Source organism: Rhipicephalus microplus, chromosome 1 (genome assembly GCF_043290135.1).
Source record: "Rhipicephalus microplus isolate Deutch F79 chromosome 1, USDA_Rmic, whole genome shotgun sequence".
Lineage (NCBI taxonomy): Eukaryota > Metazoa > Arthropoda > Arachnida > Ixodida > Ixodidae > Rhipicephalus > Rhipicephalus microplus.
This window is the reverse complement of record NC_134700.1, coordinates 289,399,582-289,426,103: the sequence shown is the minus strand read 5'-3', so window position 1 is coordinate 289,426,103 and position 26,522 is coordinate 289,399,582. Positions and strand designations below refer to the sequence as shown.

The 26,522-nt window shown below is 48.6% G+C and overlaps 1 protein-coding gene across 1 annotated transcript in view; it reads right to left on the bottom strand.

Moving 5' to 3' along the window:
* The window catches only part of tup (LIM1_Isl and LIM2_Isl domain-containing protein tup), a 184,413-nt gene extending 165,290 nt beyond the window's left edge, over positions 1 to 19,123 (bottom strand). Inside the window, exon 1 of the mRNA XM_037412135.2 lies at positions 18,599 to 19,123. Within this exon, the coding sequence (XP_037268032.2) occupies positions 18,599 to 18,620 (22 nt within the window). The 5' untranslated portion in view covers positions 18,621 to 19,123. The remainder of the gene's footprint in view (positions 1 to 18,598) is intronic.
* Positions 19,124 to 26,522: the final 7,399 nt, after the last annotated feature.

Sequence of the window (26,522 nt, the reverse complement as noted above, 5' to 3'; positions counted from 1 at the left end):
TTGTAAATGCGAACGAGTTCATTAGAACTGTATTTTCTTTTTCCTTGTTTATCTTTTCTTTAATGTCTAGTGCGATCTTACACAGAAGCACATGCGTGGCTGAATGTCTGTGACTCACTCGTGCTGTAATAGACCACAGTATGCTGCGGAATTGGTCTTTTCGCGTAACGTAACGCTCCTGTTCACCCCAAGAAACGATCGATGCTAATTAAGAGCGCCCTCCCGCGGTTTCGTTCATAACTATAGTACTGAATCTGTGGCAGCTCAGAATCCACCTGCTTCGCTCAACGCCATAGAATGCTCATGCATCTCGCAGGTCGGAAGTACTTTATTTGTGAACTATGTGTATATTTATGTATTTATGCTTTTCTCTGTCTATACAAGCAAAGCCGAAACACTGATAAAACCAGTGGATTCAGACTAAATGTCAACAGAACCGAATTACGAAAGTTGTCACGCCTGATTGTCCTGCGCGAAACTCCGGTTATTTCCTAAATTATCTTCTTTCAAGACCCATATACGTCAAGTTCAGAATGATCTTAATCTGAGTGCTCTTAAAAACAATTATTTTTCGGAACTGGGAATGTATAAGCAAGGTGATATGTTACCAATAGACCGATCTCACCAGACGATTTGCACATGCGCAAGTTTGCAAAAGCAGCACTGCCGCCATTTTAGTTGCAGGAGCGCTGCTGGTGTGGCTGCTTTCTGCGTCCTTCAAGTATATTGGCATTTTCCACCATGACCTCGGCACAAAAGAGCGATTGACTTCCGTGGAAAACTGTGCCCTTACCTTCAATGCATTTTATTTTATTTCAGGTTAAACTGCCCTGTCGCGGTGGTCTATGGTGGCTAAGGTATACTCGGCTACTGACCCGCAGGTCACGGGATCGAATCCCGGCTGCGGCGGCTGCATTTCCAATGGAGGTGGAAGTGTTGTATACGCCCGAGTGCTCAGATTTGAGTGCACGTTAAAAAAACCCCAAGCGGTCGAAATTTCCGGAGCCCTCCACTACAGCGTCTCTCATAATCATATGGTGGTTTTGGGACGTTAAATCCCACATCTCAACCAAGCCTGTATATTAGGAGTACATATGTAATGTCACTTGCTTTGTTATAAAATTAGAGCCACCATTGCAACCACATTTGACGTGGCACTCACAGAATTCACAGGGTCCTTTCCCGAAGCAGTTTCAAGGCCTGGCATGGCCTTGTGGTAGAAGACCTGACTGTATTGCGCTATTAGTTGCGCTCAGTCTGATTTGGTTGTCTGTCGCACACATTCTTGTCACATCCTTTGAGCACACGTAAAATCCCGAGTCCTCTTGCTCCAGGCTGCTGCTGTATTAATCCCAGCATGCAGCATGTGGACGTCATAAGTACCAAATAGTCGTCATTAGAACTAAGTTGATAGATCATGTTTGGCAAATAACTAATACGTGTGATGAGAGATGCGTACTACATACTTGTAATACTCAAGGTATCTGTACACATGCATGACAATGATACACGCTGGCTGGTAAAAAGAAAATGCGCTGCATTAATCTAAGAAGAAATTAACATCGTTCAACCAGGTGCACCGTATATGTTTCGTAAGGAGACCTGTGGATGTTATTGAGGTTTCCATAAGCCGATCACTTATGTGCCGGTCTTATGTAGGGACTTTATTGTTTTATTGCGCACATGTAACATATATGTGTTCCTAGATAGTTTCGTTTGTCGATTGTGTGGCTGATAAGCCGGTTTGCTATCTAACATGGGACGAGCTAGCAAACAAAAATGTCGAATACGGGATAATGTATAAGCTTCGCTTTAGCTTTTTTTTTATTGAAGTGAAAAATAAACGAATCAAATTTTGTCACTGTTACTTGGCGACGGCTACCCATTTACACTTTATTGCTACAAATAAGGAAAAAGGAAAAAGATAGCATATATACATATATACTGCCCTACATGGGGGAGGACTGTATGGTCAGAAAACTGATCGGTAGATGATCGGTAGTACTCCGAAATTTTCGGCCACTCAAGGTTATTCCACGTGCACTTAAATCTATAAACAATATTCAACAAAGCTATTTAACTCATAGCTAACATTAGTTCGAGCAGCGAAACTGAAAACGAGGGACCACGTTATTATAATAGATAGGATCTTATGCCACTAAGTCACCGCATGAACTTAAGGAACGCTGGGAGCTATGGGTGATTTTCGGTTACTCATATGCCGACCAATATCTTAGCAAGCAAATGGAATTTACAGTAATCGTCTCCGGCAAATTAAGGCTGCCGAATTGAGAAATTGAACGTGCAATTTCGTGTGTGCAGCGGAACGTCACAGCCGCTTACGAAGTAGCTTGCGTTAAAGTTCCAGTTGTTGTGACCATGGCGCCCGAGCTGACGAGAGAGCGGCTCTCTTTGGGTCTTCAATCAAGTAGGCGACCGGCCGGCTGCCTATGTCCGCCAGCAATTGTCCCTCCTAGACGGAGGGTGAGACGTCGTGTCGCCACGACGCCGTAAGCCGTTCGAGGGAGGAAAACAAATGCAGTATCTTCCCCACTAATTAAGCGAGCAGTTCGGCGGACCCTTTGAAGTATATATGCTGTCATGAGCTTGGGACCTCTCGACCAGCGGCAGACACACGACGAGAAAGAGCCTCACTGGCGCCACTTTGGAAAACAGAGATCACGCCTCAATATTGGACGTCCACATTAGCCGTGCATGCTCGTCCCCCTCACCAGTTGTGTGTGAAGACAGTACCATCTGCACGTGTTCCCTGATCTAGGGATCCGGGGAGCACATGCCCTTTAAAATGAGCCACCCGGCTCATTCGGAGGAGTGCCATGTAGAGGAACGCCAGATTGGAAAGCTCGCCATGTGAGAAAGAGCTCGTCATGTACGAGAGCTCACAATGTATATAATGTAAATAAACCCTCTTCAAGTCTCTCTTCCTCCTGCCTCGACAACTTCATCCCAGACCTCCGGTGCCTGCAAACCCCGGTCACAACAGGGTGCAGCAAGCGTGAGAGGAGCACGAAGAAAGCCGAGATAATCGCGTGAGACGTCTACACATAACCGGTAACGCTGCCTAACAATAGAATGCATTGTTTCATAAGGCGTTATCTCCCCCATAGGGACCCACCGAGTGTTGCTGTGCGGGTTTCTTCACTGAAGCGATATGTTGGGAAGGGGCGAATCAAGAATTTCCACACACACACACACACACACACACACACACACACACACACACACACACACACACACACACACACACACACACACACACACACACACACACACACACACACACACACACACACACACACACACACACACACACACACACACATTGTTACGGGGAATAAAGTATACACTGGTGAGCAAATGCGTACTGGCGAATATACTGGCGAGCTAATGCGTACGACGCTGCTGCAGTCCGAGCACGTTCCCGTTCAGCACTTCGTCGTCGTCATCCTCAGGCATTATACTTAGCCCGTGACATTACCCGCCGGCGGCAGAAGCACCGTCCCGGTGCGATCAATTCTCGAGGCGTGAGAAGTATGGCTTAAGCCGTGAGACGTGCACTATATCGGTCGGGACTGAAGCTGGTACTGACGTGGTATGGAGTGGAGCTATCTCACAGGTCACGCTGGTGACCTTGCGTATGACGCGGTAGGGGCCAACGTAACGGGACATTAGTTTTTCGCTGAGACCAACACGACGTGATGGTAACCACAGCAAGACGAGTGACCCCGGAGAGTACTGTACGTCGCGGTGCCGGCGATCGTAAGCACTCTTTTGGTTAAGCTGCGAGGCACATAAACGATCCCGGGCGACTTGGCGGGCGATGTCAGCTCGGGCCAGGGCATCACGAGCATAAGCAGTCAATGAGGGGGCATCAGATTGGAGCATGGTGTCCATGGGCAAAGGCGGGTCATAACCGAACAGTAGGTAAAAAGGGGAAAATCCAGCTGTATCATGACGTGAACTGTTGTATGCGAAGGTAACGAAAGGTAAGTGGATGTCCCAATCTTTGTGATCCTTGAAGACGTACATCGCTAACATATTCGTCAAGGTACGGTTGAGGCGTTCCGTGAGGCCGTTGGTTTGCGGATGGTACACTGTAGTGAACTTGTGGTGGGTAGAGCAGGATCGCAGGAGCTCGTCGACTACTTTAGATAGAAAACAGCTGCCGCGGTCGGTGATCAACTGACTAGGAGCACCATGACGCAGAATGATGTCATGAAGAAGGAAATCGGCTACATCAGTAGCGCAGCTGGTGGGGAGGGCGCGTGTAACGGCATACCGGGTTGCGTATAGTCGGTAGCAATAGCAATCCACTTATTACCGGTGGCCGACACGGGAAAGGGTCCTATAAGATCGAGGCCGACTCGGAAAAATGGCTCATCTGGTACTTCAATGGGCTGGAGGGTACCAGCAGGTCTCAGAGTAGGTGTCTTGCGGCGCTGGCAGAGGTCGCATGCGGCAACGTACTGTCGCACAGAACGGTAGAGGCCAGGCCAAAAGAATCGGCGGCGAATGCGGTCATACGTGCGTGACACCCCTAGGTGTCCAGCGGAGGGGGCATCATGCAGCTGGGCCAAAACGTCTGAGCGAAGATGCACAGGAACAACGAGTAAAAGCTCAGCACCATCAGGGCGGGTGTTGTAGCGGTGCAAGATGTCGTTGTGAAGAACGAACAGTTGTAAGGAGTGGTCAGGGTGGAGAGAGTGCAGACCACTGATAATAGCACGCAAAGAGGGGTCGCGGCGTTGTTCAGCAGCTATGTCGGTGCATGAAGTCGGTAATTGAAAGAACGAGGGCCTCTTGCTCATCTTCCCTCGTGTCACGGGGATCGACTGGGTAACGGGACAAGCAGTCGGCATCCTTGTGAAGTTGTCCAGATTTATAGGAGACGGAAAAAGTGTACTCTTGTATAAGCGCAGCGCCCAGCGACCAAGGCGTCCCGTAGGGTCCTTGAGTGAGGAGAGCAAGCAAAGCGCATGGTGGTCGGTAATAACTGAGAATGGTCGGCCATACAGGTACGGTCGGAATTTCGCAATGGCCCAGACGAGAGCTAAGCACTCGCGTTCTGTGATAGAATAATTTTGTTCCGAGCGCGACAACAGTCGGCTTGCATACGCGACGACGCGGTGCATGCCTTGTTGCCGCTGCGCGAGCACTGCGCCTATGCCGTGGCCACTGGCGTCAGTACGAAGCTCCGTGGCGGCAGATGGGTCGAAGTGTGCTAGGACTGGTGGATTGGTGAGAATGTCAACGAGCGACGAGAAGGCGTTTGCTTGCTGTTGGCCCCATGTGAATGCGACATCCGTTTTGAGGAGGCAGGTTAGAGGACGGGCTACTTCAGCAAACTTCTCGACAAAACGACGGAAATAGGAGCACAGTCCCAGAAAACTTCGGACGTCCTTGGCTGAGCGGGGTGTGGGGAAGTCGCGAACTGCTCGGACTTTCGCAGGGTCTGGTTGAACAACCGCAGCGTTAACAAGATGGCCGAGTACGCAGATTTGGCGTTGCCCAAAGCGGCATTTGGACGAGTTAAGTTGCAAGTTGGCACGTCGAAAGACATCAAGCACTGCGGACAGACGGGTAATATATATATATATATATATATATATATATATATATATATATATATATATATATATATATATATATATATATAGACGACAAGCAAGCTCGCGAATGTGTACTTCTACCTGAAAGACAACGCCCAGACGTGGTACATCAACAGGGAAAAAAGCATGGCTACGTGGGACGACTTCCGCAACCAGTTGATCGACACCTTTAGTAGTCTTGACAGAAAGGAGAATGCGCAACGTCTGATGTGCGACGGCATTTTACTTATGCTGATGCAGTCCGACGCCCCGTCGTCGCGCCTTCAGCACAGCAGACTCCAATGACTGGACCACCACCAACCCTGCAAACACAGCCTCTGTCACCGCCGACGACTTCCCCAACCGCATATCTCGCCGACAAGACGAATGCCACTTAGCCAAAATGTGAAGCCCACAACGTGGTTCAATAGTGAGTCCCCATTTACCTACCAGAGTCGGAAAACCGATTTGTGGCGTACCGCTGACCGTCGACCGGTATGCTTTCATTGTGGCGAAGCCGGGCACGTTTACAGAGTTTGCCGTTATCGCGACGCTCAGTACTCGATATTTCCTCGCTAACATGATTACGCTACGTACGACGATCGACGCACGAACAATGACACTCCTATGAACACAGCGCCGCAGAATCCAATGAGACCCGGGTCACGTTCTCCATCTCCTGCGCGGGGCAGTTCACCTAATCGTCGCAGTTTTGCCGACGTCACCAGGGGCAGGTCCCCTAGCCCGCGACGGGGAAACTAGACGCAGCGACCTCGGGGGTGGGGTTGCCATTAATCGAACTTCCGAACAGCCCCCATTGCAGACATATGACAGGTCGAAGCCACCGATGCCGAAGACGACGACAGCAACGACTAATCCGACGAATGGAACAACTGCCGACGTAACCGACGTTATCAGCGCTGACCTCGTCGTTCACATTGACGGCCACCATGTGACGGCTCTTGTGGACACCGGCTCCCACTTTTCTATAATGAGCCTGCAGCTAGCCGACAGACTATAAGGAAGGTCAAGATGCCATGGCAGGGACCCAATATAAGAACTGCAGGAGGTCGGTTGATGACACCGATTGGAACGTGCACGGCCCGACTCTTCATTGCTGGTTCCACCTTTGTCGCCACCCTCGTCATTCTTCACGAGTGCTGTAAACAGCTCATATTGGGAATGGATTTCTTGGGCGAATACGCGAGCTGTGATTGACATCCGTGACAGAAGCGTAACGTTCACTGTAAGCTCGGAGACTGCTACAGATGAGGAACACCCGCCAACCTCGCTTCCGTATTGCCGATGACGACGTCGTACTGCCGCCACGAAGTTGTTCCCTCGTATCCGTTGTTATCACCGTCGTCAGTCGGCGCCATGCTGTCGCTGAGAAGCGTAGCCGGGCAGCGTTCCAATGCCTGGAACACAGTTTTCTCGGAACCAGCGTCCAGAGATGACGGGGGAGCGGCGCTCTTTTAATCCTCAAACAAGTAGCCGATTGGCCGGCTGCCTATGCCCACCAGTTATTGTCCCTGCTAGCCGGGAATGAGACGTCGTGTCGCCACGACCGACGCCGTAAGCCGTTCCAGAGAGGACAACAAAGACAGCGTCTTCCTTGCCCTCCTAATTGAGCGGACAGATTGGTGAACCGTTTGATACCTGCTGTCCGGAGCATGGGACCCCTCGACCAGCGACACACACGACGAGGAAGAGCCCCTCTGGCGCCACCTTGCAGTGCAGTGATCACGACTCAATATTGGATGTTCACGTGGGCCGTGCATGCTCATACCCCTCGCCTGCTGTGTGTGTGTGATTGGTGTTCTATTCAAGAAGGAGGAGCCCGACAGGGCTTATAACGACGCCGCAGGGTGCTGGACGTCGCTCTGAACCATGTAACGGTTCAACCACCACGCTCGTTGTTAGCGATCTCCTAACCTCATGCTGTAAATAAGTGTAAATAGTGCCATAAACCTGTTTGTTTCCGTATCCTCTTCTTATCAGCGTTCGTTTGCTCAACCCGAAGCTACACCACGCTACCACAAAAAACCAGGCAGACCCCGGTCCACAACAACTGGCCCCAGCGCTGCGATTCGGTGCGACTACTGGTTAACAGTGCTGGGATCCACTACAACTGGTGGCAGCGGTGGGATTCACCACGCGCCGGAATCCGCAACAACTGGTGGCAGTGGTCGGATGCGAAGCTACAAGGGACAACAGTCGGCCCACGGGAAGCAGCTGGCTCGAGACATGGACCACGTATGGGTGAGTGCTTGGCTTTTCCTTTGAGTGAACCGGGTTCTAGAAGAGGGTTAAATTTTAGAACTGGTAGTTAACTTTGCCGAAAGACTCAGTTTCGCCGTTTCGGGAAGTTATTTTGGAAGTAGTGAGCACTCGGTACGATCATGGACTTACGGGAGCTGCAGAAGTTGGACTTGTTGCTGTTGTGTGAGGAATTGGGGATCGATACAAAGGGTTTGGCACGAAAACCCATAATCATTCAAGTGATTAATGATTTGGGGGCTCATGATGAGGAGCTCAGTGAAGCATGGGACCTCATCAGTCAAAGAAATAGACAGCAGAAGGAAGAGGAGGAGAGGCGTGAGCGCGAAAGAGAGGAACGCCGCTTAGAAAGCGAGCGTGAAATAGAAAGACTGGCGCACGAGATTGTGATCCGCAAACGAGAACTCGAGTTGAGAAATGTCGGGCAGTAGTCCCCAGCAAGTGGTACCTTATCGCAACTTGAAGGCCGAGTTCTGGATGTCTAGGTACATGCAGCCATATACAGATTCAGGGGATATTGGCTTGTACTTTATAATATTTGAGCGGAAGTGCGAGGAACTGTCGTTTGAGCGAGACACATGGTGTCAAAGGCTACTCACGGTTCTGCCTTACGAGGCAGATGAAGCTGTTGCGCGACTCAGTGAGCAGGACGCGAACAACTACGAGGTAGTTAAGGCAGAGATGTTCCGGATATTCGGAACTTCTCTCTGGAGAAAAGAAGAGCAGCTCAGACAAGAGTCTGAAAGAAAGCACGAAACAGAAAGACAACAGTCTGAAAGCGAGGCGCGTCGGAAAGCGCTGGACGTTAAAGTGTGTCAGGAAGCGCTAGAGCCATAGATCGCGCCAGAAAAGGGCCCGCGTATTCTAGAATGCATCAAGGTAGAGTATGCTGAGAACGAGGCCTTCGCCGGTCTGGAGGTAGAGACGATGTCGAAAGACGCTTCTTGCGTGCATGAGGAGAGTGCCAGCAGCCCTAATGGGCCCAGTAAGATGCTGGAAACCTCCTTCGTGCCTCAAGAGTACGTTTCGACATCGTCAAATGTAGGCATGATTAGCACAGTGGCGAATCAGAGCGAGGACGCGACGCTTCAGGAATGCAACGATGCCATCGGAGAGGACCCAGTTAATGGCTTCATCAGTGTTGACAAAGCTGCTTTGGCCCGACAGTCCGTCGTGACACAGAGCTCAAAAAGCGTTATCGGGAGGGAAGACCTATAGCACCAGCTCCAACGAGCTTCCCAACTTCTGAGGTCCCGACGCGACATGATGATGACATCGAGAGAAGGGAGGTAAGCAAACATCGCCGAAAAAGAAGCGGAAGCGTGACACACTGCGTGAGCCTAGGGCTGGTCCCACTCCGTCCCGAAGGAGACGAAAGGCTAGGCCGTTAATCCGTTTCAAGAAACGTCAATGGTGGCGTCCATGGAGGCACAAGCGGCGAGCCAGGTGTGGAGGGGGAAAAGGAGGTGAGTCACCCCAACGAAACGCGCGGTTAATTTCGACGACTTCGGGAAAGCGGCCTTGCCCGAAGGGTCAAAGTCGAAAAGGCACAACGGCTAAGTACTGCGTGGGGGTGACCACAAAGACACTATTACCCAGGCTTCCCCCCTGTTTCTGGCGTCCCTTGCACATTCCTGAGGGGAGCCGGCCGAAATGCAGAATGAGGCGTGACAGCAGGACACAGCCTAGCGTTCGTGCTTTTTGTAACCTCTGGCGTGCTCGAAAGCCGCCGGGAACGCGACCCCATCGTGTGCGATTCAAGCGAATCTAGTTTAGAAAAGGGGGTGGTCAGTTCGAAGAATTGTTGCACGTGCGTGCTAAGTACGGTTACTTAGTGTTGCTTTACAGATGCAGACTTCAGTCATAATTTTTGCAAGTTACGTGATGCGGTGTAAATTGTTCAGAAAGAAAACCGCCGAGCCAAAGGCTGAAAGTTAGCATCAAGTTAGTTTAATCATGAGTGCGAAAATTTGCATAAGGTAAAAACCGAGAAAATGTGTCATTCTTCTAGTTTTTTCAAAGGTTTAGTATGGCATCGTATGCCTTCACTGCCGTGGGGATATGGCGTGAATGAGCATTTGAGGAAGATGTTAGCATAAACCGAATGATCTCGTAAATTGATTAAGATTGGCGTGACACGGTACAGTTGTCGTTGCGCGCAGTGAGAATTGAGTCATTGGGGCACGGTTTTAGCATAAACCAGTGCAAGTTTTGTTGGTTTTCTTTGAAGATTGATCAAGTGATCATATGAGCGGAACAGTAAGCTTTTTCTAATGTTGAGCAAACGAAGAGCATTTTGACCACAGTGTAGGCCAAAGATTCAGAAAATCTAGCTTAATGTCTCCGTTGTCTACAAGTAGTGGCAGCCGTAAACAAAGACTGACGTTAGAACAATCTTAGCGCTCGCTGAATCCGATTTCCGGACTGATGCTCTCAGCGGGACAGAACCGATGAAAGTAGTCAGCGATGAAAAGAAGGAGCCTGCTGTTTTATATCAGGACGACAGTGGTATCAAGCAAAGCTGCGCTTTACTTGCGCCAGAATTTGGGCTCTCGTGAGATAACGTACTGCGCTTCAGGAAAGGAATGCGCTTGTATTGAGTAGGTCATTCATCAGTTGCAGTGTTATCTCGGAGGTGCTAAATTTAAATTAGAGACAGACCATTGTCCCCTTGCGTGGCTGCAAACCGTGACATCGAAGAACAGTCGCCTTGTGAGGTGGAGCTTGATTCTTCAAAAATATCATTTTGACATTAGGTATAACGGCAAATTGAAGGGAAACGCTGACGCGCTCAGCCGCTCTTTCTAAACCAATCTGGGGTGCTCTTGATGTATCAAAATTGATATTTTAGTTTTTTTTGTGCATCTTATAATGTGAAATGTGTAAGGTAGCACGTCTGGTTTCTCAGCGAAAGTGAGTCCTGAGAGTTCTGAATGTTAGCTTTTGTAACCAAAATTGGTTTGCCCTCCCTCTTTTGGCTTGGTTTGTTCGAAGGGGGCCGAGTGCTTGCTTGTACATGTGGTCGAGTATCAGAGATACTGTCGAAGATTCGGTAATTACCCGGACCATGCCACAAGCGAAGGCCATGCAGTTCCTGGCATTCAACTACTAACCCTTTCGTCGTCCCTGCGAGCAGCAGCGGTGACTGCTGCCCTCCGTGACTCATCTGGCGAGGGGGAAGCTGTTATGACCGTCGTCAGTAGGCGCCATGCTATCGCTGAGAAGCGTAGCCGGGCAGCATGCCCACGTTTGGAACCCAGCAGTTTTCTCGGAACCAGCGTCCAGAGATGACGGGGGGGCGGCGCTCTTTCAATCCTCAAACAAGTAGCCGACTAGCCGGCTGCCTATGCCCGCCAGGTATTGTCCCTGCTAGCCGGAGGATGAGACGTCGTGTCGCCACGACGTCGTAAGCCGTTCCAGAGAGGACAACAAAGACAGCATCTTCCTTGGAAGAAACCGCGGCCGCCGCCACAAATTGCCCTAATTGAGCGAACCGATCGGCGGACCGTTTGATGTCTGCTGTCCGGAGCTTGGGACCCCTCGACCAGCGACACACACGACGAGGTAGAGCCCCTCTGGCGCCACCTTGCAGTGCAGTGATCACGACTCAATATTGGATGTTCACGTGGGCCGTGCGTGCTCGTACCCCTCGCCTGTTGTGTGTGTGTGGGTGGTGTTCCAATCAAGGAGGAGCCCGACAGGGCTTATAACGACGCCGCGGAGTGCGGGACGTCGCTCTGAACCATGTAACGGTTCAACCACCGCGCGCGTGGTTTGTGAACTCCTAACCTCATGCTGTAAATATTTGTAAATAGTGCCATAAACCTGTTTGTTTTCGTATCCTCTTCTTGTCAGCGTTCATTTCCTCCACCCGGTTACACCACGCTACCACAAAAGACCGGGCAGACCCCGGTCCAAAACTGGCCCCCAGAGCTGGGATTTGGCGCGACTACTGGTAAACAGTGCTGAGATCCACTACAACTGGTGGCAGCGTTGGGATCCGCAACACCATGCACTGTGACAAGTTACAAAACGGTACTGGCATCGCTGAACACATCAAGGAGCTCGCATTCACTATAGCGGCATTTCTGTTGCCAGGGCTGTCATCACTGTTATTGACGGATGCGCTGAACCACTATTGACGAAATTCAGCAGAGAACGCCGACACATAGTTAAAGGCACGGCTATCGCCTATTTTGACGAACTCTCGCAAACAGAAGATTGTCATTTAGTGGAGGAAGCAGCAGCGTCTACTATCACTACACCGACACCTGTCGACGTTGGTCCAATGTTTTCTCCAATTGAGCGAGACCGCCTTCTCGACAAGTTCCACGGCTGCTTCTCATCCACATCAAGAGTTGGCCAAACGGCACTGACGAAACACCGCATCATCACGGATTCCGACGCCAGACCCATCCGGCAAAATCCTTATCGAGTCGCCCCAAAGTATCGTGAGGCAATTCAAAAACAGGGGAAAACGATGCTAGAAGATGGTGTTATTCGGCCATCTAACAGTCCTTGGGAATCACCTGTAGTACACGTCAAAAAGAAGGAAGGTAGCTTACGTTTCTGCGTCAACTACCGTAAGCTTAATCAGATCACAAAGAAGGACGTCTACCCTCTGCCGCGTACTGATGATTCATTGGATAGAGTACGAAACGCACGCTACTTTTCGTCTATGGGCTTAAAAAGCGGCTACTCGCAAGTTGAAGTGTATGAGAGAGATCGTGAGAAGACCACGTTACACCTAATGGACTTTATGAATTTCAGGTTCTTCCTTTCGGTTTGTGTTCGGCGCCAGCAACATTCCAGCGTCCCATGGAAACGGTTCTGTCGGGACTTAAGTGGCAAACCTGCTTGGTGTACCTCGACGACGTGATTGTCTTTTCGGCGACTTTCGAGGAACACTTACGAAGGCTCGAAGCAGTTTTTGAAGCAATAGCCTTGGCCGGTCTTACTCTAAAACCTGAAAAGTGCCACTTCGGCTTCCACGAACTTCGATTCCTCGGTCACGTCGTGAGCAGCCAAGGGATCCGACCCGACCCGGATTAAATTGCCGCCGTGGCAAACTTCCCGACGCCATCAGACGAAAAATCAGTGCGACGTTTTTTAGGACTCTGTGCCTATCACCGGACGTTTATTGCTAATTTTTCACGCATCGCATGGCCATTGACACAGCTTACTCGGGAAGATATATCCCCTTCAGATGGGGTGAAGACCAACAGCAGGCGTTTCACGAGCTTCGTCAGCGCATGCAAACACCCCTCAAGCTGGCCCACTTCGATGAAGACGCGCCAACAATACTTCATACAGACGCTGGTAATGTGGGTCTTGGAGCAGTGCTCGTACATCAGTCGAAGGACAACAAAGAAAACGTGATCGCCTACGACAGCAAGACGACGATGCCAAGTATTACAACCTCCGGCACAGACCCGTCATATACAACGTGGACGACAAAGTATGGGTCTGGACACCTATTCGTCAGCGTGGGCTCTCCGAAAAGCTGTTGCGAAGATACTTCGGACCCTACAAGGTTCTGCGACGCATTAGTGACGTCAACTACGAGGTTGTTCCGGACGGCTTGCAGTGTTCAAAGCGGCGCAGACATTCACCAGAAATTGTCCACGTGCTTCGGATGAAGCCTTACTTTCAGTGACTAACTGTGCAGTTTTGTTTTCGCCTTGCTTCTCAAACGTTTCACATCGTGACGATGTTTTTTTTTTAAAGGGGGAATAATGCCGCGCGTATGTGCCAGTGGTGAGGACAACAAAGCAGCGCGAGTGTCCTTGGCCGAGGGCAAAAGACAAAGAAGTCGTTGCAGTCTGTCTCCTGCGATGGATAAATCGTATTTGAGGCGCTTTGTGTGCTCGTCAATCTCGCGTCGTCACAGTATATATAAACATGCATGTATGTAAACAGTGGTAGGCGCCGTCTACGTACTGAAGCGCTGTAGCGCCGCGTCTACAGGCTCCACCCAACCCAAAGCTCGCCACTTCCATCTATGATCTCGTGACAACTTAGAGCACAGCAGCTGCTGCCTCCGAGCACAGCTCGGGGAGGCTCCCCAACGCCCGCTCGGAGGCAGCTGTGCTCGGAGACACTGGTTACAAACATAGCAGCTTTTTCTTTCCTCTCTTCTGCTTTCCACTCCCTTTTTGAAGGCTGCACCGTATATCCTGAACCCACTACCTTGGTAATAAGCGGACTGGCTAACAAAAGTTGTTGTTGCTGTTGTTGTTGTTGTTGTTTGGCGGGGGAGATCACGCATATTCACCACAGCCCAGAGGGGATTATGCCGGCACCCTGGCAATCTTTGTTGGAAGTGCATGAATGTATACTTGTACGTGAGTCAGTGTGAACTAACAGTCAAGCCACGGAAAGTATGGGAGGTGTTATTTGCAGCAGTTATAATTTAGGTGTGAAGAAATTAAAGCAGCTGAAAAAGCAGAACTCGCCGCCAGCAGAAAACGAACCTTCAACCTTCGAAACGCCAGTTGAGATATTGCGGTGGTCGTCCTTACGTCTGCTCATTCGGGTATATCTGTCCATTTTGACTTGAGCTGGGAGTGTTAGTCGACGCAACGCTACTCGTTACCATGACAACGAGTGTGGAACACTTTTTTTTGATGATCAATAATGACCACGCATGTTATACTGATGACACCAAGTTACACCAGAACGAAGTCGTCACTGTGAATAAAAAAAGTGGAAATGAAAACGTTCGTGTTTTTTTTTTCTTTCTTAGACACAACGTCGGCGAGAACTAAAGGACAATCAAGCCAATGAAAGTTGAGGGAATGATGGTATTTGTAATAGTTATGATATAAATGTTAAGAAATTAAAGTGAACTGAAAGGCAGGCGCAATTTTCTGACGTGAGGCGCATATATATATATACATGTGTCTTCGAGTGGCAAGTCGGAACATTCTTGATTCCTGAGCGCCCTCCTGCATGTTCGATCCGTTGTAGCAGCAAGCTGTCTTGGTTGCTTAAATGTGCAATGAATTTCCATTCCTTACAAAAATGAAATTTGAGTTTCAATTGACCATGCACGAACCGACGCCTTTTTGACTCAATAGATGGTCAATTAAACGGCATCTTCTGACGAGTGCACCCATCGAAAATTCAATTGAGATGCGGTACGAAAAAGTCAATTCACTCTCACTGTTTACATTTTTAATTGACATGCGTTAAGAAATGGCCAATTGCACCGCAGTCACTACAGTTTTAATTGACATGCGTTAAGAAATGTGGAACTGAACCGCAGTCACTACATATTTAATTGACATGTGTTAAGAAACGTTAAACTGAACTGCCGTCACTACACGTTCAATTGAACTAGTACTGATCACTCTCAATGAGGGATAGGTGATGATGGATGTTGACACCTATAGCTACATCAATATTGGGGGCCCAACGCACAAAACGTGTGTGTGTGTGTGTGTGTGTGTGTGTGTGTGTGTGTGTGTGTGTGTGTGTGTGTGTGCGTGTGTGTGTGTGTGTGTGTGTGTGTGCGTGTTCTGCAGTTTTATTGCGGGTATATTTCTGCAAAATGCATTCGTCATTATGGGCCCTGCGTCATGCATACAGTTGCAGCACTCCAGGAAGCAGCAATGTATTACATAAAACTGTACGCAAGCAAATGTTTTCAGGTACAAGCTGTCCGACGCACGTGTTTTTGAATTGCGTGCATGAATATTTATCTCATACACACTAGCGTGCAGCAGTCAAGAGTGGTAGATGCATTTTTTTCATTGACGCGAAAAAAATTTGCCTTCTGGGATTAGCTAAAGTATTGTTCTTTGGTTGCTTATAGCGATGCAGCTTCTGTGCATTGAGAGATAGGGCCTTTACGATTATTATAATTCATATTACTTTAATATATATTATTATTTATCCAATAAAAGTATGGTAAACACACGGAAAAGACATCGTGGTAGCAGTTCTCTGCGAAGAGATTGCAGATTCGCCACGCCTTCCAAAGGTCGGGCCCTTTTTCCCCTTCTGTCGACTCGTGTGGGGGCGATTAGTGGGCTACGGAATGCACACTCCATTGTTCGAAATTTCGCCGGTCTGACCGGTTTTTTTTCTTTCTTTTTTTAGCAAGTCTAAAGCGGTGGTGGTTGCACATGCAGGGAGGAAGCACGTGGAGTTGGCGACCGCTGAAGGGGTGAAAAGGCACCTGAGCCCTTTTGCTGTTGCGATCAAGAAAGTAGACCGAGAAAAAAAATAATTTGTAGAGTGTTTACCATTGCGTTATAAAAACTTGAAACTTAGTTCTCAAACAAGCTTCACAATATTAGCTGCCAGTTACACCCATGTGAAGTGAAAGTTTGAGATGGCCGCTTTGCGCTTGTTGTCTATCACTCCATACGGCACTTCTTTCTTCACAATGGTTCACCGGAGTCACACGTGTGGGTCGTGCTTGTCACTTGATTTTTCTTGCCCTGATTTTGGGGAAAATGAGTGCCGTGACTTACGCAGACTATCTGCTCAAAAGTGAAGAAGCTACTACGCTGTATGTGATGCAATTTTTACGGTACATGGACATTTGGGCCGGCTGCACGGCTGTTCATCAGACCCAACATCGCAACCTTCCAGCGGAAAAATGGACACTTCGCTTACATGCAAGACTCCGGCGCAGCTTCCTTTCTGCAAACTACAGAAATGGACGCCGTCACCTTGATTTGTGATCAACATTCACTGCAATTGCTTGATCTACAAACCACGTGCCTCACTTGATTATTTTGATGGTAAGCCTGTCATTTTTCATTGGCTTTATACGTTCTATTCGGAAGTTAGGAAAACCGAAAAAACGTATTGGGCGCAGGATGTTAGAATATTCAACTGCGTAATTAGTCGGGTTTACAATATTGAGCCCTCCTCTCCTAGATACTTTATTTTTATAACAAGGCCTTCTCTCTTTTTTGCGTTTCTTACAGGCAGGCCTCACCCTAGTGATTCGGAAACAGACGCTCCACCAACTCAATGATCCTAGTCGTCTCATACTGTCGTTTTCGTAAAAATAAACAAAGATGCTAACAGATCTGTGTTTTGCTTCTTGGATTGAACAATTTATAGAACACCGTGCATCACTGTGTACGTGCGTGTGTGGTATTATTCATGTGAATTGTGTGCCCGTGTCGTAATTCGTGATTGTCACCCAGTTTATAACTTGTTTGAGGGACCGAACGTGTTTCTAATTGAAATAAACTTACGCGACCAGAACGTGTTTCTAATTGAAATAACTTACGCGACCAGAAATTGTCGCTCCGGCGAGTTTTTAATGATCACCCCTATTTTATTTCTAGCAACCGCTTAAAGACTGAACTGATATCAGTTAATTCGGTACCGATTCTGAAACAAAGTAGTCAAGTGGCGAATTTTCAAGAAATGTTTGCGTGAATATTTGAAAATTGTATAACACGCTTGCTTATTGATGATTTTGATCGAACACAATAAGGGTTGAATATACACTCCCCTAAATTGTTTCAATTGACACTCGGTACAGAAAGTCACTAGCTGGTCAATAAATCCTTTTGACTCGCTCGAAATGCGCTCAATTCGTTCGCAACAATTGATATTCAATAGAAACACGGTGGCCAATATCCTTGTGTAACTAAATAGAAAAAACTCAATAGACGCTTAATTCAAACACAGTGCATCCTACGGAGAAAAGTCAATTTGACCTCAATTAAATCTCTATAAGCATTTTTGTGAGGGCAACGCAAAGCATGAGGTCATTCAACCCGCTGAAGTATTCGAACACGTATACATATACATGAGGAGATTGTAGCTCATGGGAATGCTTTCAAGAAATATTTGGGCGTCCATAGATCATATCAGAAATGTGTGTTTTAGTCTTGAACCAAGGTATATACGTGAAGTCTGAAACCGGTATCTATCACATACGTGGGGGCAGCAGGTGTAGTTGGTAACCCACAAAAACTTTGAAGAATATCAGGAGTGCTTTACTTTCTATAATTATAGGAACAAATCGAACAAATAGTTCTCCCAAACGACGCGGATATCTATTATGTAAGGAATGTTGTGACCAGCAGAAGCAGCTCCAGTCCCATTCATTGGCACAGAGCCGAACTGTTCTGCCATGCAAGATTATTTCATTTCGCGGACGAATCCATTCAATCAATGTAATATGACTCCTATTAAACTAGTGACAACTATCTTGGAATGTTTGCCTGTCCAGCCATGTGTGTTGCTGTTCGTTATTCCGGCATGCAGTGACCGGGGCAACAGTCGAAAATACTTATGTAAACACAGGTAAGAAAGTCCAATGCAGTCCAAATAGAAAAAAGAGGTGTCGTCAAACAACGTGATGAATATGCAATACGGGCACGATTCTTTATTTTTTTTTTTCGGGAGGAGCTCTTAAATCGTAGGTCTTATATCGAAGGAGAAAATCTGGCGTTCGCCATTGACCAGCATGAACGCGAGACGCTTGAAAGAAACTCGCACTGTTGCTATACGCGAACGCGTCAAGTGCGTCCTGCCATTTTACACGAGTGGAAACGATCACTTACATTGCGGTACGGCTTCGGTCATGGGGTCTTATATCTAAGGAGAAAATCTGGCGTCCGCCATTGACCAGCATTAACGCGAGACGCTTGAAACAAACTCGCACTGTTGCTATACGCGAACGCGTCAAGGTGCGTCCTGCCATTTCAACACGAGTGGAAGCGATCACTTACATTGCGGTACGGCTTCGGTCATGGCGCCGACGCTGCTGGCGTCGGTAGCCTTGGAGGGCGAAATCTTGGCGGTCGGACGGAGCACCAGTTTGACAGGTGGTTGGCGGGCCCGCGAGCCCGTCCGAGAGCGCGCCAGTGGGGCCTTTCGGCTGCAAGGACTGGAAGAGGTCCGCGCTCTAAGCAGCGGCTAGGCAGCGTCGTCCCGCCGACCCGCAGCTGCACGTCCCAATTCGTCGCGACCGCAGGTCCGGCAAGGAACTACGACGGCGGTAGCTCCCTGCGCGCCCGAGCTCACGATGGTGGCCACCACCACAGTCGAGGAGGAGCAACGGCGGTCCACTTCACCCCACCACGAAACACACGCCGATCGTCGCGTGGCTGCAGGGGCGCCTCGTTGCTTCGGGTGCACCCATCGCCCGGATCAAAACACAACACAACGCGAACACAACAACAAAACGACCGCCGCTGCACGGTACCGACGAAGCGCGCTGTGGCAAAACCGCCGACGCGACCACCGGGCGAGCGGTGCCGTACTGCGGCCGCCGCAGCGGGGGCCTGACGACCGCGTCTCGAGACTCCGCCCCACAACCGCGCCATTGGCGGATCGTTTTGAATGGCCGTCGCTGTCACGTGCGCTTTCATTCGAACGCGAAGGTGCCGCTAAATGAGTGCACGCCCACCGCACAAGCGGTGGGAGGAGCTTGACGGAGATTGATGCGGCCGAGGGGTGTCCGAGGGAAGAGCATCGGCGCGCGCGAGTGAGGTGTGTGACGCGACTGCAACCGCCGTGCTGGCGGCGGCTCGGCTCTTTGGGCAACCAGGTCGGATCGACGCGGTGCTCGAACCCGGCCTTCCGACTGTCCGGCCCGAACTTGTCTTTGCTCCCGGAGGACTCGCGTCGTTTTTAAAGCGAGTAAAATCTCCGACAAGCTTACTTGTCGCCCCCCTCGTGTGGCGCGGCGGTTTTCGGCGCTTCGTTGGCGCCTTTATCTTCTTTCCGAAAATGTTGGAACTCCACAGTTTCCAGTGTTTGAGCTTTCGCGGTTATCATCGGCGGTTGTTTGGGCGGCACCGCTTTGTTGCAGTTGTCGAGACCAAAAGTCGTGCTTGGTCGAGCACTCGCGCCATGTGGGCACGGTGGTCCTCGCGCAACGAGGCACGTAAGCGTGCGTCTGATCGATGGGCCAGTCACGTGAGGCGACCCGGAGAGATTATTACTTCACCAGCAGCAGATGACCTTGTTCAAGTCACCGGTGTTGCATCGTGGGTTTGTTATACTCGGCTTCCTGCGCACACTTTGGCCCGCTGCTTGCACTTTTCGATTATACCGTGAGATATGTTACTATTGTTACTGCTATTTTCAGCCTATACTAACAAGATATCCGCAATGTCTAGTACGTCGCCAAGTTCCACACTGTTTCGTTGCTATATAGTTGATAGTATGCGTCACGATACCCATAGCTTAGTTTGTTGTTTTTTTGTTTTTTTGCCAGTGGGAAAATGAACTCACGAGGGGAATTGCTATCGTGTGATACTCGTGTAGCAGGTGTGGCTTATAGTCTTTATCTCCATCTTTTCTCGCGAACCATACATGAATAGTTCGTAATTTATGGATTTTTTTCGTAATTTATGGGCTGACATTATTTTTGCCTTACGGATGTGAGAATTGTGTGATGTATTCAAAATTACAGCGAATAAAACGCGAATCACCTGCGCCCGTAATATTTTTTCTTTGTTTTCTATACTCTGTGCGTTGGAATCAAATGCTTGCTATGCGCCTGTACAGATATATACTTCAAGCAACTTGGGCAAAGACTATACTCATGTCGGACTGAAGAACCGTGTCCGGCTATTATTCTGACACTATAACCGATTAGTGACGTAAAAATAACATAATTTTGTTATATAGAAGCAATTAAACTAAACGTTTCGCTTACAACGGAAAACACAGCTATTATATTGTATCGACCGCCGGATTATCATGTCATTGGAGCATTTTAGCGTTGGCAGAAATTCAAAACATACTTAGAACAGAATGATATATACAGTATGAGCCGACTGCGGATAAAGTGTATATCCAAATGTTACAGCAATGAATTCCACCTTACACGATATGTTTTTACGTTAAGCATGAGTTAAAGGGACAGTCTACCCCTCGGGAAAAAAAAAATTCTGATTGTGGCGCAAATGGAAAGATTGTTCATCACATTGGCGGCAACTATAGCATGCTTTCGGGCCAAAAACAAGGAATTATAATTTTTACTTGATGTTGAAAGTCGATAAATAGTGACCACTAGGATCACCTAACAGCGAATGTGGTCAATCTTGATAATCTATTGGTAGGACAAAAAATCTTCGCAGGTAAACTTATTTTGCTTAAAACAAACATTTTTAACTTGTAATTGTATTTTATGCACTAGAGGCAGCTTTAGGTTGCGCCAGAGACCAAGTTTTGCTTTTTTTTTTTTCTCGTGTGCTCAAATAGGCGCACGGTGGCGCTGCCAGCAGTGTGTTCGCTTGCCTGCATGCCTGCCTGCAAACGGGGGAGAAACACGACCACGATGTCCGCCACCGCTCATGTGAACAAAAAAAAAGTGTGTGCCTAAAACGACCACCAAGATATTTGTTTTATTAATAACCAAACTTAATTAGGCCTGCAAAAATCACATCCGGTTTCAGATTTCGACTTTTACCGGCACCGCCCAGTATTGTGGGCATTCATCGCACCGATAGAAGGAGACATAACGCGGACAGAAAAATTCTGTTTTAAAGATTTCTACGCACTTTCCAGAGAAACCGCTGCAAGGTGACACGTCACATATGCTTTTTATTGCGACCCAAAACAGGAGAGCAACGAAGGAGGCAGTCCCTTTAAGCATATTTCCTTAGGATAGTGCACATGGCTATTGACGTGGCCTCTTTGGAGCTAGACATTTTAATTTAGAAATTCAAGAGGGAACGTTCAGAAAGGTATATACTTGCCATAGCCGCGTGATCTCACAATTCAGGCACGTATCCTCATGTTGCACTCCTCGAGAACCGCTGTGCAGGAAAGAAAGTGAAATTGACGATTACCCACCCGTTTGCAGCACTTAGGCTCGAGGATATTCATGCAGGCCTCCAATTTCTTATAGATAGAAAGTAGTTAGTTGCGGAAGAAATATAGCTTCAGCGAAACAATATGTTTGTTTGTTCGCCGTTCAGCTCCCATGGATGTATGCGCTCAACTGCAATCGTTACATGCGCATGTTGCAGTATGGAACGTACGCCTCATATGAAACGTCCGTAGCTATTTTTCCGTGCATTTTAAAATGGGTTGATTATTGCTTGTATAAGATTAAGCGTTAACGCATCAGCGAGGTGAATTACGAGGTTGTTCCCGACGGCCCTAAGAGTTCAAAGAGCCGAAGACATTCGCCAGATTTTGTTCACCTGCTTCGGATGAAGCCATACATACTTTCAGTGACCATAGTTTTTTTTTTTCTGCTTGAAAAAGGGGGGGGGGGGGGGTAATGCCGCACGTATGTGCTGGTGGCGAGGACAAAGGCGCAGCGCGGAAACACTTGGTAAGGACAAGGACTAGGAAGACGTGGCTGCCTTTTTGCATAGTTTGATAAAACCTCTTTGTTTGCCGTCCTCCGTTTAATGCGTCGATCCCGTGTCGTCACAATATGGTATATGTCTGAGAGCAGGCATGTATGCAGTCAGAACGACACTCGTGTAACCTGCAAGATGGCACTGAGCAACTTGATCTATCGCGTTCGCGTGGGGGCGTGCGCCGAGAGCAGCTGAGACTATAGTCTATATTTGTCTATATATAGAATTTGTCTATATATAGAATTTGTCTATATATAGACAAATTCCACCGGACTTACGTCACGAAAATGAGGTGGCGCTGTTTTGGTAGGCAAAAGACGCTCGACCTGCCACAGTTTCTGCTGGGTTTTCAATGGTGAATGTTGTGTTCTCAGTCAAGCAACGAGGGAAAAAGAAACGGTATGCCGACGAGCTGCATCGCGGTTGGATGTGAGTCGCGTCTCACAACCTATAGTTTAGTTTGTTGGCGCGCGTCGCAGCCTTCAGCACTTATGGCCTTCACAACTCTTAAGACATCTCATGCCCCGCCACGGTGGTCTATAGTGGCTAAGGTACTCGGCTGCTGAACCGCAGGTCGCGGGATCAAATCCCGGCTGTGGCGGCTGCATTTCCGATGGAGGCGCAAATGCTGTAGGCCCGTGTGCTCCGATTTGGGTGCACGTTAAAGAACACCCCAGGCGGTCGAAATTTCCGGAGCCCTCCACTACGGAACACCCCACGGCGTCTCTCATGATCAAATAGTGGTTTTGAGACGTTAAACCCCAGAAATCAATCACTTAAGGCGTCTCACAACGTCGTTTTGTTGGCGCACATCACAGCCCTCATGCAGCGCTTACGGCGGAAGGGACGTGCGGACGTCGCTATAATTTTGCCCTTTATTTTGACGTCGGCCTGCATGTGTTTACAAACATGGAATGGGTCTATACGTAATCCGTGCTATACAAGCATGTTCTTTGTTTTTTTTTTTTTTGGTCGAGGACGCGCATCCATATGTGCTCGAAGGCACGTGCGCTCACGGGCAGCTTTAGAAGTGTGGCAGCTTGGGCTAGTTGGTATGGCATGACGATAGTTATAGCACGAGAACAAAACGACGACACAGAGACAAGAAGGACACCCTGTGTAGAGGCATGCGCAAGGCGCGCGACCGTGCTTACCTGCTGGGACCGGTGCTATAGCTCGAGCTGGCATGCTTGTTTACGAAAACGTATACCAACCAGCATGCACTGCCGCAAGGTCCGTTGCCGGTGCGGGGTAGACGAACCGATCCATCAGAGTCCGCGTTGACACATTGTGGAGGCGAAAGTCGTGTGTACGGTGCGTTGTTCCCCAACCTGCAGTCGGTCCGAGAAGCAGCGTGATGCCTCTATACCCAAGCGACTCACTCACCGCCGCTTTCTTTGCCATCGGCCGTAATTTCTTCTCGATGACTCTCCTCGGGCGGCAACACCGTCTTGCACGGTGCGGTGCGGCATGTTTACCAACCAGGTCTGTGTCTCCCCAGCACGGGTCGTATACACGATCGCACACTGATACACAACAACCACTGCCACCCTTTGCCGCGGCGCGACGGAATGACCCGAGCAGTCGGACTTGAGCATCGGGCAATTATGTGCATCGCCTGCATGCGCCTCCATTTGTAACCACCGATGACACCTTCAAAGGCATGTGAGAGCTCGTTTATGTTTGTGTGCTAGCACACAAACATAAACAAACCACAGCGTCCTCCGAGTCGGGACACCGCGGGAAAACCTCAATGGGCGGCAACTATACAAAGACGGCTGTTGGCCGTTTCGCTTGAGCACTTTTCTCGCGACGTGCAGAAAGGGGAAAAGCGACTCGTGGGTGCTTTCAAAGCGGCGCCGACCATGGAGTCTTTCCTTTGCTGTATACTCGCGCGATGGTTTCCTTAATTGGGGACGTCTTTAGCGGCGTGAAAAAAGGGGATCGTATACGGCGAATGCCTTTGTTGCATGTCGACGGTCGCGACAAGTTGTATCTATAGCGACGCCTTTCGCGTATTCTGTGCAAGCTTGCGGAAACCGAGCCACGCAGTTTTTTTGGTGTCGCGCGAAGATATTCTGTTCGAACGAAGCTCGTGTTACTGCGTGACAAGAAGGCGTGACGAAGCTCTCATTTGACGCCTCAGCCGGCAACGGCAGACAGGCATACAAACAAAACTAAACATTCGCAAAAGAAATCAGCATGCTCAAGTGTCGCCTTTTGGTGTACCTTTTCGACATTTAAATAGGCTGCCTGGGTTCTGCCATAACAGCTCTGGGGTGTTGTATATAAATCGTGCGTCCCCCTCTGAAAATACACTGCCGGGTAGGTCCAATATAGCGTTTTAACACTACGAACAACGTCATGATGGGCACAGGTGTACAAAGGCTGGTGTCATAGATTCGGCAGCGCATTTCTGGGGGGCGGAGGTGGAGAAGGGGGGAGCGTCATGTTTAATTGGCGCAGCTCAGAGATGATCAGAATGGCGCCCATGGAGCCCTTTGTCAAAAGGTATATACTCTTAAAGTTATATGTTATGGTTCTACAGCCGCATCTCGAGGGCTATATTGTGGTAGTGGTATAGTGGTTAAAAGAAGAAGGCGCCTATAATTTCAGCAGCCCGGCTGAAAGCACAGCGCAGCGCCTGAAAAAAAAAGAAAAAAAAACTATATTGTCGGTTGCCAATATGCACCATGTAAACAAAGGTTTCCTACAGAAGTCGTCATAACCCTCTCTCCATATGCTATTAAAAATGCGTTGTCGAGGCTTTGACTCCAGCTTTTAGCCTAGAAAGAAGGTATCCCTTCTTTCTGCTGAAGAGATCTACAACTGTGTATTTGTGTCTGCGTGTGTCATTGCGAAAAATGGATCAGAGTGGGGTTTTTTTTTTGTATTGACCACTTAGTTTACTCTTAGGAAACCGAAACATACAATGTGCATGCAGAATCACTTTCTTCTTTTTAAAACAGAAAGAACACGGAGCAGTGGAATAGTAGCCGAGAATATTTTACAACACAAACCCGCAAGTTAATGTTCCGGTTACTGCAGGGCTTACACTATGAACACGAGCCCCACCGTGGTGGTCTAGTGGCTAAAGTACTCGGCTGCTAACCCGCAGGTCGCGGGATCGAATCCGGGCTGCAGCTAGCGGCTGCACTTTCGATGGAAGCGAAAATTCTGTCCGTGTGCTCAGATTTGGATGGAAGAACTGCTGGAGGTTCAAATTTCCGGAGCCCTCCATTATGGCGTCTCTCATAATCATATATGGGACGTTAAACCCCAGATATTATTATTGTTGTTACGTTATAAACACGTATATAATCGGAAATTCTAATCTGGAGACAACTGCGTAAAAAAACTGCATTTCTTATATATACGCAGGCGCTGCTGTATACAACTCGAGAAGCAGGACGATTCCCGGTCCCGAAGGTGTCGTATACCAATGGGAGACACATACATAAACACCCGCAGGCTTAAATTTAGGTGCACGTCAAGGAACCACCGATAGTCAAAATTAAGGATGAGTCACTTACAATATATTTATATATCTGCACATGTCTGATAATCATATCGTGGTTTTAGTCCTTAACACCGGATGTTTTTTTAGGGGCGAAGATACGCCGTGGGTCGGATGTCCCGCGTCGTCGTATATATACGACTACTACTACTGCTACTACGACGACTATAGTCGTCGTAGTAGCAAGTTGCATTGCATTGAATGTCAATAAAAACGGTGTCACAGCATATCCACGGAGTGAGTGATGATGAGTGGGGCGAAGCGTCCGTCAGCCCGTCCGTACGTTCGATATTCCGCTTCGCCCTACTATAGTCATCATTCACCTCGTGGATATGCTGTAATTTTTTCGAATATTTCACTGCGTGATATATAGGTAAACAGACCTCTGTCAATTGTCCCGTGCACTTTGTTTCGGTCTCAATATCTCGGCCACAAGAAAAAAGTTGCTTTCTCGAGAATTTGAAGTCCCCAGACTACATGTAGCGACTGTATAAAGACGTGCAAACTGCGATCAGTGAGTGTCCAATACCAAAGAAGTTTGCCATCGCGCTGCTAATGGCGGACATAACATAATAGGGAGTTTTAGTGCTGGGTATACACGCATTCTCTTGGGGCGATGCGGGCTTGGGAGCGCGTGGCGTTGCGTGCCCAACCCATACCCAAGCGGAATGCCTTTTAGTTGGCGCCACGGTGGCACGCACGCAAACGCAAGCCGCAGGAAGTTCACACGCGCTCGCAGAGCCATAGCGTCTCGTCGCGTAAGTATTGTTGAAGTCTTTTTATGATTTAAAATGTTAAATTAAACATACA